Genomic DNA, 17,251 nt, shown 5'->3' with positions numbered 1-17,251 from the left:
ATATCTCGAGTTAATTCCGGGATTCGTCATGTTGCAGCTGCTATTTTAGAGACAATTATTATGGGCGGCTTTATCTCGGTAGTGTGCTTTGAAACGAATTTCAATTTATCCTGCTCGGAATTTGTTTTATCGCTTGGAAGAGCAAGGCTGATGAATTTTTGCGACTCGTTATAGCATGAATGAACTGGCTTAGAAATAGTTACTGAACAGTGAGAGCGTCTCGTGAATTTGACTATTGGGGAGGGGATCAAAATATAGGGACCGCTTTGTCTAGATTGTTGTCCACACAGTTGGGTGTTTATTTCGAGAGCATACACATTGGTTACCTTGTACATAATTTACAAACGACCACCACTTTCGGCGGTGCGGTTCCTCGCGCGTTACCCTGACCATTGCTTTATTCGCACGAGGACTATAACACGAGTTCGTGCATCTCGCAGACTCTGAATCGTTCTTTTAGATTTCCTTTGAAAAATACACAAGCAGTTTACATTTGTCGTCCATACACGCGGACCGTGTGTGGACGTCAAATGTACCGGACGCTTTGCAGCAGATGTGTATGGGCGCGACCATAACTGACCTTCATTTTTTATTTCCTTTTATTCGGGTCGCTTCGCTTTACTACTGTGGTTACATGAGAAGCCGATGCTTTTCTAGACACCATGGTGTTCCTTTCACCGACGCAGGCTTTGTTTTCACTCATCATCGCTAGTTTTTGTGGCCCGGCCTCTTGGCAAGACACATGGTCAGTTATGGCGGCTCTAATTTACGCGTGAGCAAAGCGTCTATACGTCAACTCAAGTAGCCCTAGGTGTGCCAGCCACACAAGCCAGCGTGGAGCGGGCCTTCTGGGCGCTGACATATATTTTATCGTACCAGAGGTCTCGCATTTCACCGAGCACAGTTGATGACGTGCTGCTTCTGAGTTCATGCTCAGTGCCTTGATCATGATATCGTCCTCAACGCAATGAACATGATCTCAGAAGCAGTGTCGATTACGCGGATCCCTCCAGAGCTCTTGAATTATCTATTTTTGTGTAAAAAGAAATGTTAAATTCCTTTCCAATTTTTTTTTTTTTTTTTTTTAACACAAATTGTTAGGCCCGCTTCAAACGGGGCAACTTTTCCAGCAATTTTGAGGTTGCTGGCGGGTTGTTCCCTAACGTTCCCTAGATCGACGCGAATTCTTGAGATCGGGTCCGGCTCGAACAAGCGAGCTACTCGGAGCAATTCGAAGACCGTTGAAGCGGCTGCAGCCAATCAGAGACGCGATATTTTCACGTGACACCCCTGTGGTGGTGATAATGACAGCTAAAGACTTAGTTCTGATTTGGAATGGATCGTTTTCGGAAATAAATAGTTTCAGAAAAATGAGTTAGTATTCTCAACGCCGTTCAAAGATATAAGAACGCGTTTGTAGCGTGTAGCTGGGCGTCTAAGTAGTGAAAAAAGAATCAAATTTAATCATGATGATGGCAAGTCGGAGCGATTCGGTTGCTGCGTGTGAACGCGGGTGGCCGGTGTTGCTGGTGTTGCGACGTCAAGTTGCTGGGTGAAATTGCTCCGTCTGAAGCGTGCCTTACGAGTTGTTACGGACCATTATTTGTTTCGTTCCGGAGCAGAAACGGAACTGAACTTATTTTGTATGGAACGCAAATGAAACCGGTACGAAAATACATTTTGTTCCAACACCCTGCTTTTACTTCATACGTTGTGTAAGTCATATTGTCAAAAGTCGTCTAAATCAATTTTACCACACCTTCCGAGCGAGCCCTGCGGCTTTGCGATAGTTATCGTACCAGCTCAAGGGCTCTGCAAGGGCCAGACGAAGATTAAACATTGCGATGGCGAGAACGCCAGCCCCGCGTCGCCGTACACGACGACGGACGGCGTTCTTCCCCACGAACAACGGCGGTGCTTCTTCCAAGCGAGAGTACTACGCATAGTTGCAACTCGTCTAGCTTCAAACAGCGTGCCCGTTCGCGGAGCCCGTTTCTTGGCGGTTGCATGGTTGGACACGGAGCCCGTTTCAAGCTTATGATGGACCGCAACGGACGCTACAAGCCGCAGGAGCCAATCCAGCGCATATGAACGTATCGCGTGGCCACGCGCCTCGTGCTTCGCTGTGTCCGTCCTAAAGGTGACGTGACGCTCACGCGGCATTGGATTAGCTTTGATAGCTCGTAGGGTTCTCTGCGGTCCATCGTAAGGAGAAACGGAGCAGGAACCTGAGTCAAAGGAGGGACGAGGAAGAGAGGTAACGAAGGGAGAAATATATAAAAACAAACATCCAAGACAACACGCAGAGCAAGAAAAAAGAGAAAGTGAGGAACGTTTCTGCGCGCGCGCGTGGGGCCTGGGACGTGTCTGCGCCCGCGTTTACACTGTAGGCTTTTGTGGTTTGATTTTGCGGGGAGCAGGCGTTTTTTTCTTTTTCTGACACCACTCCGGTTGTGCGAAGTGGCGACATCTCGGCGATTTCACTGCCCGACCATTTTGTGTTTTTGTTTGTTTGCATCTGTAAGACGAGCGCGCGAAGACTGCTGTGTTTCCAAACACGCTTGCTTTGCCCACACCGGGTGTGGGCACTGCGGAATCACAGCATCTCGTTTTTGCAGAGAAGAAGCCTCTGCATGTGCGCCGTGCTCAAGGCAGCGCCACCGCAGAGGGATGGCGTATACTTACCACGACTTCTTTCACCACTGCTGACCCCCTGTCGCCATTCTGCAGGTTGTTTCCTCCTATGTAGACTGCCGCAAAATCCAACTTTTTGAGAGGCAACCCGTCGATGTATTCCTTGAGAGCCTGAACCGTCGCTCCCGACAAGCTAAATGTGCACACTTGTATGCGCTCATCTAAAAACAAACGGTCGCGGCAAAGCCATTTCACTTGGCTGCTCCCGAAGATTGCGCCTTTCATCTTCGTCCGGACCTCAATGAAATGTTCTAAACCTCACTTCTCTGTATGCCAGGGTCGAACGCTAGAGCACGTCTTTTGAAAGCAATACACCACAAGTCTTTTTTTACGGAACGTGCAGATGGTCTTCACCGGAAAAGAAAATTGTGGGGGAGCGGTTATTTGTACGTATTTTACTTGTTTTGATGTCTAGCATTCAACAATGCTGCGGAATGAACACCGTGAAAACTAACACCAAACAAAAACTAACCCAAAACAAACAAAAGAGCCAAAACCCGTGCAAACTCCGCGCGAGGTCTTTCCTTCTGTTTTTACTTTGCGCACGCGACCCAACGCTGCCCGGTGCCGCCAGCTCCCTGCAGACGGACTTTGCGGGCACTGAAAGTGAAGGGAAACAAAAGGAGACAGACGCGCGCGTCTCCAACCGAGAAAAAGGGGGCAGGAGACTTTGAAGTTGAAGTTGAGCGCAGACGTCTCTGTCGAAGAGCGGGGGAGCGGGCCCCGGACGGACGAGTTCACGCGAAGTTGGAGGGGAGGAAGGCGAAAGCAAATTCGCGCAACCTGCCGATCGCGGCATTTGCACCCGCAAATGAATGGGCTTGCCAACTTTATAGCAAGACTTCACACCCAGTGAACCGAGCAAGTTAACCAGTTGATAAAAAAAGTGAAATATACAAAGTAAAATATTTTGCTCCGCGAAAGCGGTCGGTTTTGTACTAACAGCGACAAAGCGCATTTACTACGGCTGATCGAACGCCTTTATATCGAGGCTCATTTTAGCGAAAAGGGTACGGTTTATGGAAGCACGGTTTAGCGAGAGGTGTACGTTTTATCGAGGCCTCCGTTTGAGAACTGTTGTTTGTAGCGGCGGCAAGCTAGGCTTCCAATCAGACCGCGCTTGGCGCGCGCGCCCCTCACTGTCGCTGGGGGAAAATTTAATATAATCTCAAGCTTGAGCGTGCACTACCAATAGTTCACCGCCAAGGGTTCGGCAATCTAGGCTAATGAATCGGGGGGATATCGGGAACGGCTCGCCGGCTGCCGCTATTTTCTCTAAACTGCGATTGGATGAACTGATATCGATAAAACGGCGTTCGCTAAAAGGAGCTCTTCTAAACCGCATGCCTCCGCGACAAAACGGTAATCCGCGGAGGTAAGAGCGACGTTGAAAGGCGCACATCTCTGTCCATTTGGGCTGTTGGCGTTTCATGTCATTGCCAATGGGCGACGCAGCGCAGGTAATGCTAACTGCCCCGTGCCGCGCGCTTTTATTTTTTTTTTTTTCATTTCTTTCCGATTTTTTGAGGTGTGCGTGTGCTGCTTGTGTTGCTTGAAAAGTATGCCAATTATTGAGATTCTAAAAGCAAACGTCTCGCAAGATGAGGTAATCGGATAACACTGACATTATGTCAATGTGATAACCTTTATCTCCCTAGGTTTACCCCCGAAATTCCCAAAACGTCCTAGTACTTACACAAGATAATGACTTCGGAAGACATTTTAGGTATGCTTTGCAACTTTTTCTTTTACTTTACGAGCCACCTTGCGGATGTTAGTTTGGAACAATACAGGGGCGTGAACTCCAAAACGCCAAGTGATCAAGCGACAAATGCCTAACGTATAAATGCCGAAAAAGATATAAAAATATGTCGTGCTAAAAAAAACAAAAAAAAAACCTCGTTTGTTTAAAGGTAACTTAAATCGATACATGGGGATTTAATTACCCATGTGTAATTTGTTCGGGAAACTCATAATCTCGCGAAGAGAGTTTGTGCAATAAGAATTGTTTTTTTTTTTTGTTTTTGTTTTTTTATTTCCGCAGTTCAATATTGTAGCTTATCATCATGTATGTCAGCATAAATGACATTCACCAACCAAAACAAAATCACCCTTTATTCCAACACATTGCTACATGTTAATATATATATATATATATTTATATATATATATATATATATATATATATATTTAGATCTCGAAAACAATTATAGCAAACAACGAAGACATTATTTTATTTTATTTAATCTACGCGCTTCGATATGCTTTGCACAATGGGGAAGGGGCATATGCTAGAGGGTGTTCTCAGATAAGAACGACCGACCATATCCGGTGACCATTTTTAGTTTTGACTAGAAAAATGCATCTTGCTGTCTCAATGCCCAGGAAAACGGAACCGGTCGTTTTTTTGTTGGTTTCTTTTCTTTCTTTTTTTTGTTTGTGTGTGTGTGTGTGGGGGGGGGGGGGGGGGGCGGGAGAGGAGTTGCCTTCAAAAAAAAAAAAAAAAAAGTCAGAAACACCTGCTCAATCTGAAGCGGTGTTTGCGGATTTCAAAACATTGGCATTTCAGGGAACTTTCCCCCAAAATGTGTTGTGGCTACTGGCCCACAAATATTTACCGACAAAGTAAGTATGAGAATGGTTGAGCCAAAATATTTATCACGAAGTGTCGACGTCGTTATTTTGAAATAAGAAATCGCACAGACGACTGCACATTGAGCCATTCTGCCTAATACCCGTGCCACACGGGCAACTTGAATGCCATTTACAACGAATGAGATTTGTGTGATCGGAGAATCAGCTCGCACTCTGTCGCGCGTGGAATGCGCCACGCCCGGAGTGTCGCTCGCTCATTGGCCGTTCGCTCAAATTTCATTCCTTGTAAATGGCATTTGAGTTGCCCGTGTGGCACGGGTATGAGTTTCATCTTTTTTTCTCCGCATTTATTGAAGACAGGATTTTCAAACTTTGTCAGCGTGTTGTCCTTTATTTGGCTAATCTTCGTGATAAATATTTTTGTCCTGGTTAGCGGCAAAATTTCCCGAAAAACGCCCAAATAAAGGCATTTTCCTAAATGTGCATAATGTTGAAAATCAATTTAAAAAGAAAAGGCTATCTTCGATTTTTTTTAAACTCTTCCAAGTTAACGCCAATGATATGCACTAACAGAATGTGCAAAAACACGTTGCATTATTTGTGTGTCTTTGAAGTTACAAAGCAAGGAACTGACTAAATGGAGGCTACCGCGGTTGCCATGAATGAGGCCTGTGCATACGCCTAGTTGACAATTTCATTATTTTTACACAGCGTAAAACTGCTCCCGGGTGGTCAGATTGACAGCACAGAGGTGGAGGGTACTTTTGAAGTGATAATTCGTGATACGTATTTTTTAGGGGCGAACCTCCTTAGGGGCTAGCCATGTCCGTATGTCCGTCCGCCGTCGGGTGCACGTGCTCCTGCTCGTGAGCTCACGCGCTCACGAGCACGTGAGCACGTGCTCGTGTAGGGCAAAAAAAAAAAAAAAAAACGCATCTCCACGTGGTGAATGATGTTGTTGGGAGCGAAGCTCTGGTGGTGGTTGTCTGCGTAGACCATAGAGATCGTACATACTAACTCTAGAGGAAAAGGTCCGCCTTTTTCCCATGCATTCTGGCTGCCGCAAGCGGCGGAGCATGCAGGCAGACCCTCGGGGTCCCACACATTGTTACCAACTGCCTTCGATTTCGCGAATATAATTATATCATCAGAGCAGTGTCATGAACTTCAACAATCCACGAACTTACCGGTGGAAAGATATTCGCGTTCCTTTCGAAGCTTTCTTTTTGCATAGCGCGGAGATGTACGGCCTCGCATCAACGCTAAACTAAACCAGATAACCGTCCTCCCAGGCGGGGCGCGAGTGGGCGCGCTTCAGGAATACGAAACCAAGCAAACACAAGATTTCCGAGATTTCAACAGAAGGAAAGTTAATGCAGCGTAATGAGTATACTGCTTTTTATAAGCGTTAGAATAGCTCAGAATTTAGTTTACAACGTTAAATTATCACTGTTTATATTGCTGAGAGTTTTCAGTCTTCGCGATTACCACTGCGACTGCCGTCCTTTAGCTGGCAACATTGGTTTCTTTCTCTCATGTTCTGTCGCTCTCTTTCGCGATCTTTCACTCGGGACCCAGGATGTAGGCCCTTGATGTAGGCGCGCGGGATTTGCCACTCCTCCTCACCCACCTTTACGCCACCTGGCGTAGACAATGAGCCGCAGCATGCCGAGCCTTTCGTTCGTTTTCATCCATGTCAGAAAGAGAATGCGTGGTATCGAACGTGGTTATATACGCCTTTGAGCATTTGATCGCAGCGTGACATGGATGAAAACGAACGAAAGGCTGGGCATGCTGCGGCTCAGCGTCTACGCAGACAAGCACCACCAGATCTTCGCCTCAATCAACATCATTTACCACGTGGAGATGCGGTTGTTTTTTGTCCTTATTATTAGTACAAAAGTCACAAAAATGCGCAGAAGCTGGAGCAATCGCGAGACGCTAGCCTGTCGCACGCTTCGCAGTGCCCGTTTTCTACAGCGGGCGTGTAGCCTCTGTGCGCGCGCCACGTAGGGGAAACGATCGGTGCGGCTCCGATGACAGGCGTTTGGGTAACACGATATAGGGCTCTAACACGATATTGAGGACAGGGCGCCGTACAACGGGGGCACCTTCGCGCGGCAATAGGGCCTCGTGGTGGGCCGCACACCGCACACCGTGAAGAGAATAAAAAGAAAAAAGAAAAGAAAAGAAAGACTTTAGTTTGCTTGAGACTTTTTATGCTCCCTTTTCATCACATTTTTGTCTTAGACTCACTGTAGCCGCTTCGCACTAGACTGCCAGCAGGCCTGGGTGGAATCGTGCCTTTATTGTCCGAGTGGCTTGTTTGCAGACGCTATCGTTCTTGCTCCCAGCAATTCGTGTCGCAGTGGGTTGATGCATGTATACACTGTCAGCAGTGCCAGAATTGAATTCCAGGCACGGGATGGAGGGAATCCCAGGCTGTGGTTTTCATTTCAACTGAACTCCTGAAAGTCAGCCCTTGCGAACCAATGCCACATTGGGTAATTTGGTGCTGAGGACGTCCTCCATATCTGACGCACATTTGATATCTGATGTAGCCGGCCCTCGAAGGTTGTAAACAGTTGCATCATGGTGCTTGACGAGGCCTCCAATCCCATCGCAGGTGTTCTTACCTCCCAGTAGCGGAAACTTGTTACTTGGCCGACAGGTACTCGGTCTTAGCGAGCTCATGAAGTTCGTACCTATTCTTGAAGTAGCTTGCTCCGCCGTCACTGACCTAGATAAAATGTGCGTAGAAAGGAGCAACGTCCTCAGCCACTCGTGAATTTTCCCAAGGCCGCAGCATGTGCGGGAGGAATCGTGGCTGGTAGCATCACTAATCGGAGCGCAGCTACAAGCCCTTTTTTTGGTTGTCACTATGCATGACGTCGCATGTGAATATCTTCTCTAATAATATATGGCAACCGAAGAGGTTGTGCCCTCTAATGGTTTCGCCTCCCCTCCTTTTCCTTCAATCAACGCACCCTTTCTTGTGACGTGATCCTCTGGGTGACTAATTAATCAAGAACGCGAAGGATGCAGCTAAACTGCCTAAAACGTGGACTGGAAGGAAAATACGACGTTTCGGGGGAACGTCCTTCAAGTGATAGTTACGAAACACGGTGAGGAACAAGGAAAGGGTTGTATGCGTCACAAGAAAAGGGGGCTATGCTTCTTACTCACCGATTTTTTGTTTCTTACAAGAAGATGGGCGTCCACCCGAAACTTCGTGTATTCCTTCCCGTCCACGTCCTGTTTATTGTTGCACAATATATCTTTTGTGATTACGTGCCCAAGCTCATTGTTCTCGGCAGCCCCATTCTCTTACACGCTGAGATAAACATCTGCTATCGGAGCCACTTCGGTTGATTCCTTTGCTTGGCGTACACGCCGACTACTGGAAACGTTACCTGCGAAGCGTGCGACAGGCTAGCGTCTCTGGATTGCTCCGGGTCATGCTGATTTTTTTTTTTTTAAATCTTGTACAAAGAAAACATGACTTGCTCAAAATTATCACTTAGAAACTATCGCCCACCCGAGCGCTGTCCATCTGACCAACCCGGAGCACTTTTACGGGCTGTAAAAATTATGAACTTGTCAACTACGGGTATGTATAATACACGCAAACAATGCAATGATATTTTTGCTCATCATGTTCATAGATATCATGGCGTTAATTTGGAAGAGTTAAAAACATCTAAGATAGCAATTTTTTTTTAAAATTGATTTGCAAAAGTATGCATATTTAGTAAAATGCCTCCATTTAAGCGTTTCTCGTAAACTTTTCTTGCTAATCAGGACAACAATATTTATAGTCAGATAGAGGACAACACGCTAGCAAAGTTTGAAAATCCGGGCTTGAATAAATGCGGAGAAAAAAAAAAGTTAAAACTTAGGCAGTATGGCTCAATGTGCCGTCGTCTGTGCGATTTTCTATTTCAAAATAACGACGTCAATACGTCGTGATAAATAATTTAGGTCAACCATCCCCATAGGGGCCAGTAGCCACAGCACATTTTGGGGGAGAGCTGCCTGAAATGCCAATTTTGCGAAATCCACAAACAACGCTTCAGATTGAGCAGGTGTTTCTGACTTTTTTTCTTGAAGGCAAGTTTGCTTTTTCCTAAAACAAAGACCGGTTCCGTTTTTCGGGGCATTGAGGCAGCAAGATGCATTTTTCTGGTCAAAATTAAAAACTGTCACCGGACACGGTCGGCCGTTCTTATCTGAAGACGGAGTCGTCTTAGAGAAAACTGCCGCGGCATAACATAACACAACTGCGTGTATATTTGACAAACAAATATCAGTAAGCTAGGTGGCGTCTGTACGTTTTATTTATGTAGAATACGCATGCACCATCACATTTTATTGCGTTCTTTTAGTGGGTAGAGGAAAATCGGACCCTTCACGTAACATATTTTAGTAGCTTTACTTTTTCGAGTACAAAAGAGGGATCTTAGTAGTCGAGGAGAAGTAATCAAACTTAGGAACGACTATAGAGACACGACAAGAAATGTAGAAACGAAAACTGGTGGTCAGTCAAGTGCAAAACAAGCACCCAGGAGACTTTATTCACATTGCGCGGTCGCATTTTAATATTGCAATTATGAAATTCATCTAAATTTGGAAAATAGACGCAAGTGGAAACGTTCTCAATTGAAAGAACGCATGTTCTTCCTGTCCTCACTCAGAATACTGTAGCGGGACTTCGTCCTTCCTCCAAAACACCAACACAGTGAAGACGATAACGAGTTGATGTTTGAAATGCCTGTGCATAGAATGATAACATCATGTCCCTTGATTGCAGATTAGCGCAGTCTTCAGGCACGAAACCGCCCAAGTTGAAGCACTGGAGGCGGTCACAAACTGGAGTCGATAAGACTGTTTGCCGAGCCGACCAAGTCTTGCGCTAGAATGTATAAATAGCAGATTGGTTAAAAGCAGAGTCAATAATTATGTTCAATGCAGGACACCAAGTAACAGTTGCGAGCTTTCATGAAAATTTCAAACTAGCTAATGATAGCGACGTACTTCGTCCCTCGAACACATCCGAATCTTGAAGCAATCTGTTTACAATAGATGTTATACGTTTATTCAGTGTGTGGTTCGCACCAACCTGAAGTACACAAAGTGACTCTGAGTTGATCGTGGCAATCGCACGATTTTGATCAAGTGAAAATGTACATCACTTGCGACAGAAATCATAACTGAGTGGAGACGTCATAAAAAAAAGTTCTTACCTCTTGATTTTGCTTCTCTTCGGGAAGGCTAGCCGACTGACATATCGCGACTGAAAAGTCTAGGCCTTCTCAACCAATAACGACCAAAACAAAGCGGTCGTGCGCGAACAGCCGTCACCGCCGGACGGACAACATATCGGCGTTCAGAGTTCTGCGAATCCTCCGGAGAAGTCACTCCCCGCGAACATTCACCGACCGCACTCCTCACCCCTCTAGCCCCTCAGGGCGACTGCCGACCGCGGCCCGCCCGCCGCCGCCGCCGTGAGCGACTCGGCACGAGCCTCACAAACCCGCCAATCCGCTGCGAGCATCGAATGCGACGTCATCACGTGTCGTTTACGTCACCCTACCGAAGGAGACGTGAAGCGCCGTCCGCGAATTCCTCGGGGCACGGAAGCACTGTGAAGGCTGTCACTAGCGGCGTTTTGGTTGCGTTTCGACTACACTGAAGGAAATGCAACTGTAACGAACCAAAATGTGGTTTACGTTCTTTCCCGAGGAGTTTTAAGGGACACGAGCTCTCATTTCGCTGCTAGACCCAGATACGTTACGCACTCATTCGCCTCGGAGGGAGAGCGCCTTTTCACGCCTTCGACGCGCGCGCCATCTGGAATCTTGAAAAGTTCCTATCGGAGATGAAAATCGAGGAGCGCTCCCTCTTAAGGATAAATTGGCTCTCACCTAAAATGGAGCGCTTCTCACGCCTTTTAGGCGACTGGTGACCGGTAACAGAAAATCCGCCATTATATAAAATCATTAATGTCTGTTCTCACCCCTATGGTGGTTATGATCGAGACTGAAGGCGACTGTTAACATCCGTTTGCTATACTGGCTGCTAGGCTAATTTCTGGCGGCTTATCAGTCGGTAGAGCGCTCCGCTTGTCTGGGCGGTACGAATATTAAATTCCGCACCAGGCGGATTTCTTTTTTCAGTGACCAGGCGTCGCTAGACCATTTCAGGTCGAGGTCAAGTTATTTTTACGTCTACTCTGTTACGTCACGGCGCGGTGGTGGCCCGTCGAGCGCATTTCCAGTCTGGGACTGTGGCCGGAGGTCACCACGCGGGACGTGCATTTGTGCGTTGTTTAAAAAAAACAAAAAAAAAAAAAAACAGGCAAAACACTGCTTCCTTGTCAAAACGCCGCCACTGGGGCTGTACCAAAAAAAGTCGAGAAAGGTTTGAAAATCAGTTTTCATGCGCTCGGTTCGTTGGAGAACGTAAATATGTGCCTTAAAAAAAAAAAAAAAAAAAAAAAAAAAAAAAAAACAGACGCCGTCAGACCACGATTGCTTGGGCGGGAAGCACTTTGAGTTGAATTTACGGATATTTCTGGTAATCACACTTATTTGTTTTGTTCCAACATCAACGCGGGAAAACCGTCAAGTTGCACGGACCACCTACGGACTATGTTAAGTGCGTCTTCAAGTTCAAACATCCGCCTGATCGTTCCCAACTGTCGCCTGCTCTTTTAAACGTCTCTGATTGTCGTCTGCTCTTTCAGACGACATCGGCCCGTAGACCGAACATTGGCCCGGTAATTGCGATAAGATGTAAGTGCAGGCCTCAACGGACTTTTAAGTTTGAAGGTTGGTTAAGGTAAGGGGGTTGGGTGTAAACAGTGAATACAAGGAGATGCTGACCATTGTTACCAATGACCATCACCGACTTGTTATGCCTGATTCACTTGGTCCGATTCCGCTAGCCATTTTCAGTATCTACGTCGGCCATATCAGCTACCGCTCACGCTTCTGCAGCCCTAGCTACGTTGTGACTGAAAATTGCGAGCGGAATCTCATCATGCGAATCAGGCTTTAGCATCCATCCTGCGGCGTCTGCGCGGAATAAATCGCCGCGTGCAATTTTATTCCCGCAAAGTTATGCGCCTTCGTTAATTTTACTGAAGCCGCTAAAGCAGTCAGACATTGCCAGGAAAAATGAGGTCAACACTTCGAACGCGACAGAGAGCACGCGGACTCACATCGACGCCGACAATATCGCATTTCAATGTTTTTCTTATGGGTGACGGCGAGCTTCTTGCCCACACTACATCGCGCATGTGCGGCGCCGGTGGCGTCCGCTAGGGGCGCTCCGGTTTATTAGTAAACATGAGTTGGTCTATATCGAGTGCGTGCAATGCCCCTGTCACACATAACATTTATCCACTGGCATTTTGAGAAATCGGCTAATCAGGGCGCGCCATCCCTGGTGCAGGGCGTTTCACGCGCGATGCTTGTAGTCAGGGAATGAGCTGATTACCGATCACACTAGTGTTACAATGAACTATACTTCGTTTGACCTTAGGTCCGAGCGCGGCCGATGTTATGAGCCGACGGGCCAATCAAACACCGTAAAAAGCGCACCGTCATGGCGTGCTCTATGTGTTTGACTAGCCGGCGGAGGAGCAGTGCACAGATAGACGGCGAGTACCGGGTGGTCCTATATCAACTAAAGAAATCACGCCATGACGTTGTGCCTCTTTCGCTGTTTGATTGGCCCTTTGGTTCATAACATCGGCCGTGCTCGGACCTAAGCTGAAACGAGGTATAGAATATTGAGTAATGGAAAAATCGACCGCCACCGCGTGAGGCACATTGTGTTGAACCTACCAGGTGATGCTAGCGCTCTTTTCCCGAACACTTCTTCGCCTTGCTCGCATACGAGAACCACGAGCCGCAGGCCTGTGCCAATGGTTTCTTTTTTTTCCCCATTTTAGCGGGCACAGCATATACGGCAAAGCACGGGACGAGCGGTGCGAGCTCATCGGGATTTCAAGGCTAGCGCCAAGCGCGGCTTTCAACACTTTTTGGCTTCACACGGCCGATGGGGCACCGTCGATTATTTTCGACTACTTCCAATGCTACTTAATTGTACCAGCCTCATTTGATCGGGATATCATTAAAGCTCAAACATATATTAGAAAAAATCGCGTCGCTCCGCCGACTGGTGTAATCCTAGCGACCGCCGCTGATTTTCTGACTTGGTCGAATGCCGTGCCGCCACGTCATAGCGTTAGCGGCGTTTACAATGCCACTGAGAGGCGCGACGCGAGGAGCTTTTTCTTTTGTCTCATATGTGTTCCACGCTTTAAATTTACCATGTGGCCAGCGTCATAGGGGGTATTCACACGGTAGAAATCCCCCGTTTTATTGTTTGCTGTTGTTGAAGCCTACTTTATTTCACTAGTACACACCTGGATTAGCGACCTCATTTGGTCTGGAGTGTGGGGCATGCCAACGTGGTGTGACTTGTAAACTTGTGTTCACATCAAATTTGAGGCTGTCATGTTAATCTTCGGAATAGTCACGTGCGCCACACAGCTCGTGATAACAAAATGGTGGACGCAATTACGCCGGTGAATAAACTCCCTAACCGTAACGCTGAAATTGACCGGAATTGCTGGTTTCACTCCTGAGCGCCTGACGATGCACCGGACCATCTCGGCCCTGATATACGCATACCATCATAGGCTCTGCTGATGGACGATCCGCATAGCTGTCACACGGACTGCTATTAAATAAATTTTTGACACACGCGTAGCACTTATTAATGTGTTTTTTTAGCTTACTGAGCCACAGCTGTGTGATGCTCTGATGTTTTGCAGTACCCGATATCATCAGGAAGACCAGCGCTGTTGACGGCCACATAGTCGAGCTTGAACTTTGGGTAATTATATTCAGAATTATCTTCACAAACAAAAAAGTTTGTATAATTAAAGAGCACCGTTGATAATAAAATATAGACTACACATTCGCGCGCCTTCGGGCTAATGTTCGTGAAGCATTCCTGAACCTAAGCACTCAACCAAGTTAGGCGGCTACGCTTAACGTTCTTCTACGTCGACCCCGTTTGAAGCAACAAAGCGTGGTGGCTCGCAAGAAATATCCTGATTTAAAGTATTGCTAGATATGTCTGACTTTGATAGGGCTACAGGGAGTGTTCATAGGTGGCCATAGCTGTCTGTGTGTCTGCTGAGCGCGTGCTGACGGCAAGCTTCTCAAGTTGCTTTGCAACGTTTATTCCCCACCATCAAGATTGTCTGTCTTACAAGGCTATTAATGTAAGCTCGTTCCGAGTATGCGCTCTAAACATCGCACATAAATATGGCCTCCAGTGAATATCCCCTATACTCTGTTTCAAACTTAGTGTACATTAGAGCCGCTGTATATGGCTGCCATGTCTAGTGGCTCTAGTGTACATCGCTGTCAAAGCTGCTGGTGCGAGCTTGCGCTTTGATCACGCAGATTACTTGCACGTGTTCTCCCGCAATCGAAGCCACAGATGAAGTGACGCGCTCGCGTCAGTAGCTTTGACAGCGTTGTAAACAAAGTGTGAAACGGGGTATCGCACAGAAGCCCATGTCGTCGTCTTATTTTTACAGCGAAGCTGTTATGTGTAATCTCTGTTTCAACTTATGATGCACCGCAGGAAAGGCTACAGGCGCGAGCTCCTTGCTCTACGGCACATCTCGGCGGCACAAGCAGCTCCCAACGCTATGGGCTCGCGCTTCTAGCCTTCTCTGCGGTACAACATAAGGTGAAACGGGGTATAGGGTCTGGGAGAAATTGGGCCCATAGATGTTAACAAAAAGTGAAAGCCGTTCACAACTCCCTGTAACGCCGAATTGTAGCGCAGCTCTTGAGGAGGAGGAGGGGAGGGTACTGAGGGGAGGGTAGACCCCTCCTCCTCCTCCTCCTCCCCCTGCTCCTCATCCTCCCCTCATTCTTTAATATGTTCCGGGGGGGTCACCTGACCTCGGGGGAGGGGTCACGTGACCCCGGGGGGGGGGGGTGTCACGTGACTTCGGCGGGGGGGGGGGGAGGGGGGGGTCCCGTGATCTCGGGGAGTGGGGCCACGTGACCTCGGGTGGTCATGTGACCTGGGGTGTCACGTGGGCTCACCTTGGGGGGTCACGTGACCTTGAGGTGACCTTGGCAGGGGCCACGTGACCTCGGGGGTCACGCGACCTTGAGGTGACCTGAGGGGTCACGTGACCACGTGACCTCGGGGGGTCACGTGACCTTTGGGGGTCACATGACCTGCGGGTCACGTGACCTTGGGGTGACCTTGGTTTGGTCACCCCAAGGTCACGGGTTTGTCGTTAAAGTTTGTCGGATGATCGGGATAACAAGCGTTAGTCGGTGGATGCCTTGTATTTGTTTCGAATTATATAGCCTCATAGGCCAGTGGTTCTCAAATGGGGGTCCGCGAAGGCATCCTATTGGCCCGAGAAGCCCTGCCTTATCAGTCAAGCCCGGCAATAAAAGTTGTAGTTTTTTTTTTTTCAGGTGGAAAAGAAGTGTTTCAGTTTTCGGGCGAGTTTTTTTCGTGTGAACGTCAATAAGAGAGGTCTACTTCACACTAGCCCTTAGTTATATCCATGTATTAAATAATCATTATATTTAACCTATACCTTTCCTCTCCTCTTACCACGAACGGGGTCCTCCATCATCTCCGCCGATCCACAAGGGGTCCGCGAAACACCGATGGTTGAGAACCACTGTCCTAGGCTGTACCCAACGTTATTAGGTTAGCTCAGTTACGGAACTGCTCATAGACGCCGCATGCACTAACAGTACCCCCCCCCCCCCCCCCCCCCCCCTCACTCACCACGACTCGCCCAGCGTCGCTCGACGCGCCGCCAGACGGCTGCTTTGGTAACTGAATCAGGATGCGTACGTTTCAACGCTACTAGAAACGTAAAAACCAACGAAAAAAAAAGAACTCTTTCTGTAGTAACGTTTATTAGAGTTTAGCACAAAATGAGGGGCGCGTGATGTTTTCTAAAATCTTTAGCTTGCAAGGTTTTGCGGCTCAATTAATATTGTTTTCATACAACCATTCCTCACCGGTGATTTCAGGTAGCGCTTCCCAACCTAAGCTCATCCTAACTTCGGTGGTATTTCGCGGCGCGTCCGCTGGGGAAATGGGGGTGGCACCCTTGTAACCCTTTTCACCGTATCTGTTTCGGCTCCGAAATGACCGATTGAAGCCAAAATAGATGTTTCGTGCAGTTCCTCGAGTGATCGCTGCAGGATAAATGGCGGCGTTGTGGTAGCCATTTGGCGCTTCAGCTGGGCTCTTTGGAACGCATAGTTATGAAACGAAAATATAGATGGCGCTTCGAACGACGGCTAACGGATTGAAGTGAGTGAGGGGGGGGGGGAAACCCCCCCTCTGCGGGAGTTCCACAACTGAGGTAATCTAATAACGTTGGCTGTACCCTACTGAAATAAGGTTTTTTTATTGGAGTTCCCAAGCGTGTCCAAAAAAAGTCACGCCTTTTAGCAGGATATTACTCGAAAACAGCCATTACCTTCGAGCAAAGATATGCCGTTTCGCGCAAACACAACTGCGACGGCCACCAATCGAATTAGGAGCGCTTGCAAAGCAAATATTGCAGATTTCGCGTCTGAAGCGGCAACTAAATAGTAAATACACGAAGCGGTATCTGGGTGCACATAACGGCGGATCCACTGGATCGCCCTCAGAGGCAATGACCGCGGGTCGAAGGCAACCGGCGAATCGTTCAAATGCATGTCGTCTCTTGACTTGGACGAGCTTGGTGAATCGTAGTCACGCTCTATTTGCACATGCGGGTCAAACAGAATTTGGCTGCACGCATGCTAAATACGACTTTTGGTATTGTTTCCAGGTGGTCTAGCTGTTGGTTTCGGTTTCCCTGCATAAGCAAATTGATTTAACCGATTTGGGCGAGGAG

At 47.6% G+C, this 17,251-nt stretch overlaps 1 protein-coding gene across 1 annotated transcript in view; it reads left to right on the top strand.

Annotated features, from left to right (window-relative positions):
* The window catches only part of LOC115310419 (GTP-binding protein RHO4), a 173,421-nt gene that overhangs the window by 137,405 nt on the left and 18,765 nt on the right, over positions 1 to 17,251 (top strand). Inside the window, exon 9 of the mRNA XM_029968790.3 lies at positions 14,135 to 14,196. Coding sequence (XP_029824650.3) covers positions 14,135 to 14,196 — 62 coding nt within the window. The remainder of the gene's footprint in view (positions 1 to 14,134; positions 14,197 to 17,251) is intronic.

Source organism: Ixodes scapularis, unplaced genomic scaffold (genome assembly GCF_016920785.2).
Source record: "Ixodes scapularis isolate PalLabHiFi unplaced genomic scaffold, ASM1692078v2 PGA_scaffold0__279_contigs__length_252992795, whole genome shotgun sequence".
NCBI classification, from domain to species: Eukaryota; Metazoa; Arthropoda; class Arachnida; order Ixodida; family Ixodidae; genus Ixodes; species Ixodes scapularis.
This window is presented reverse-complemented; position numbering and strand designations above follow the sequence as displayed.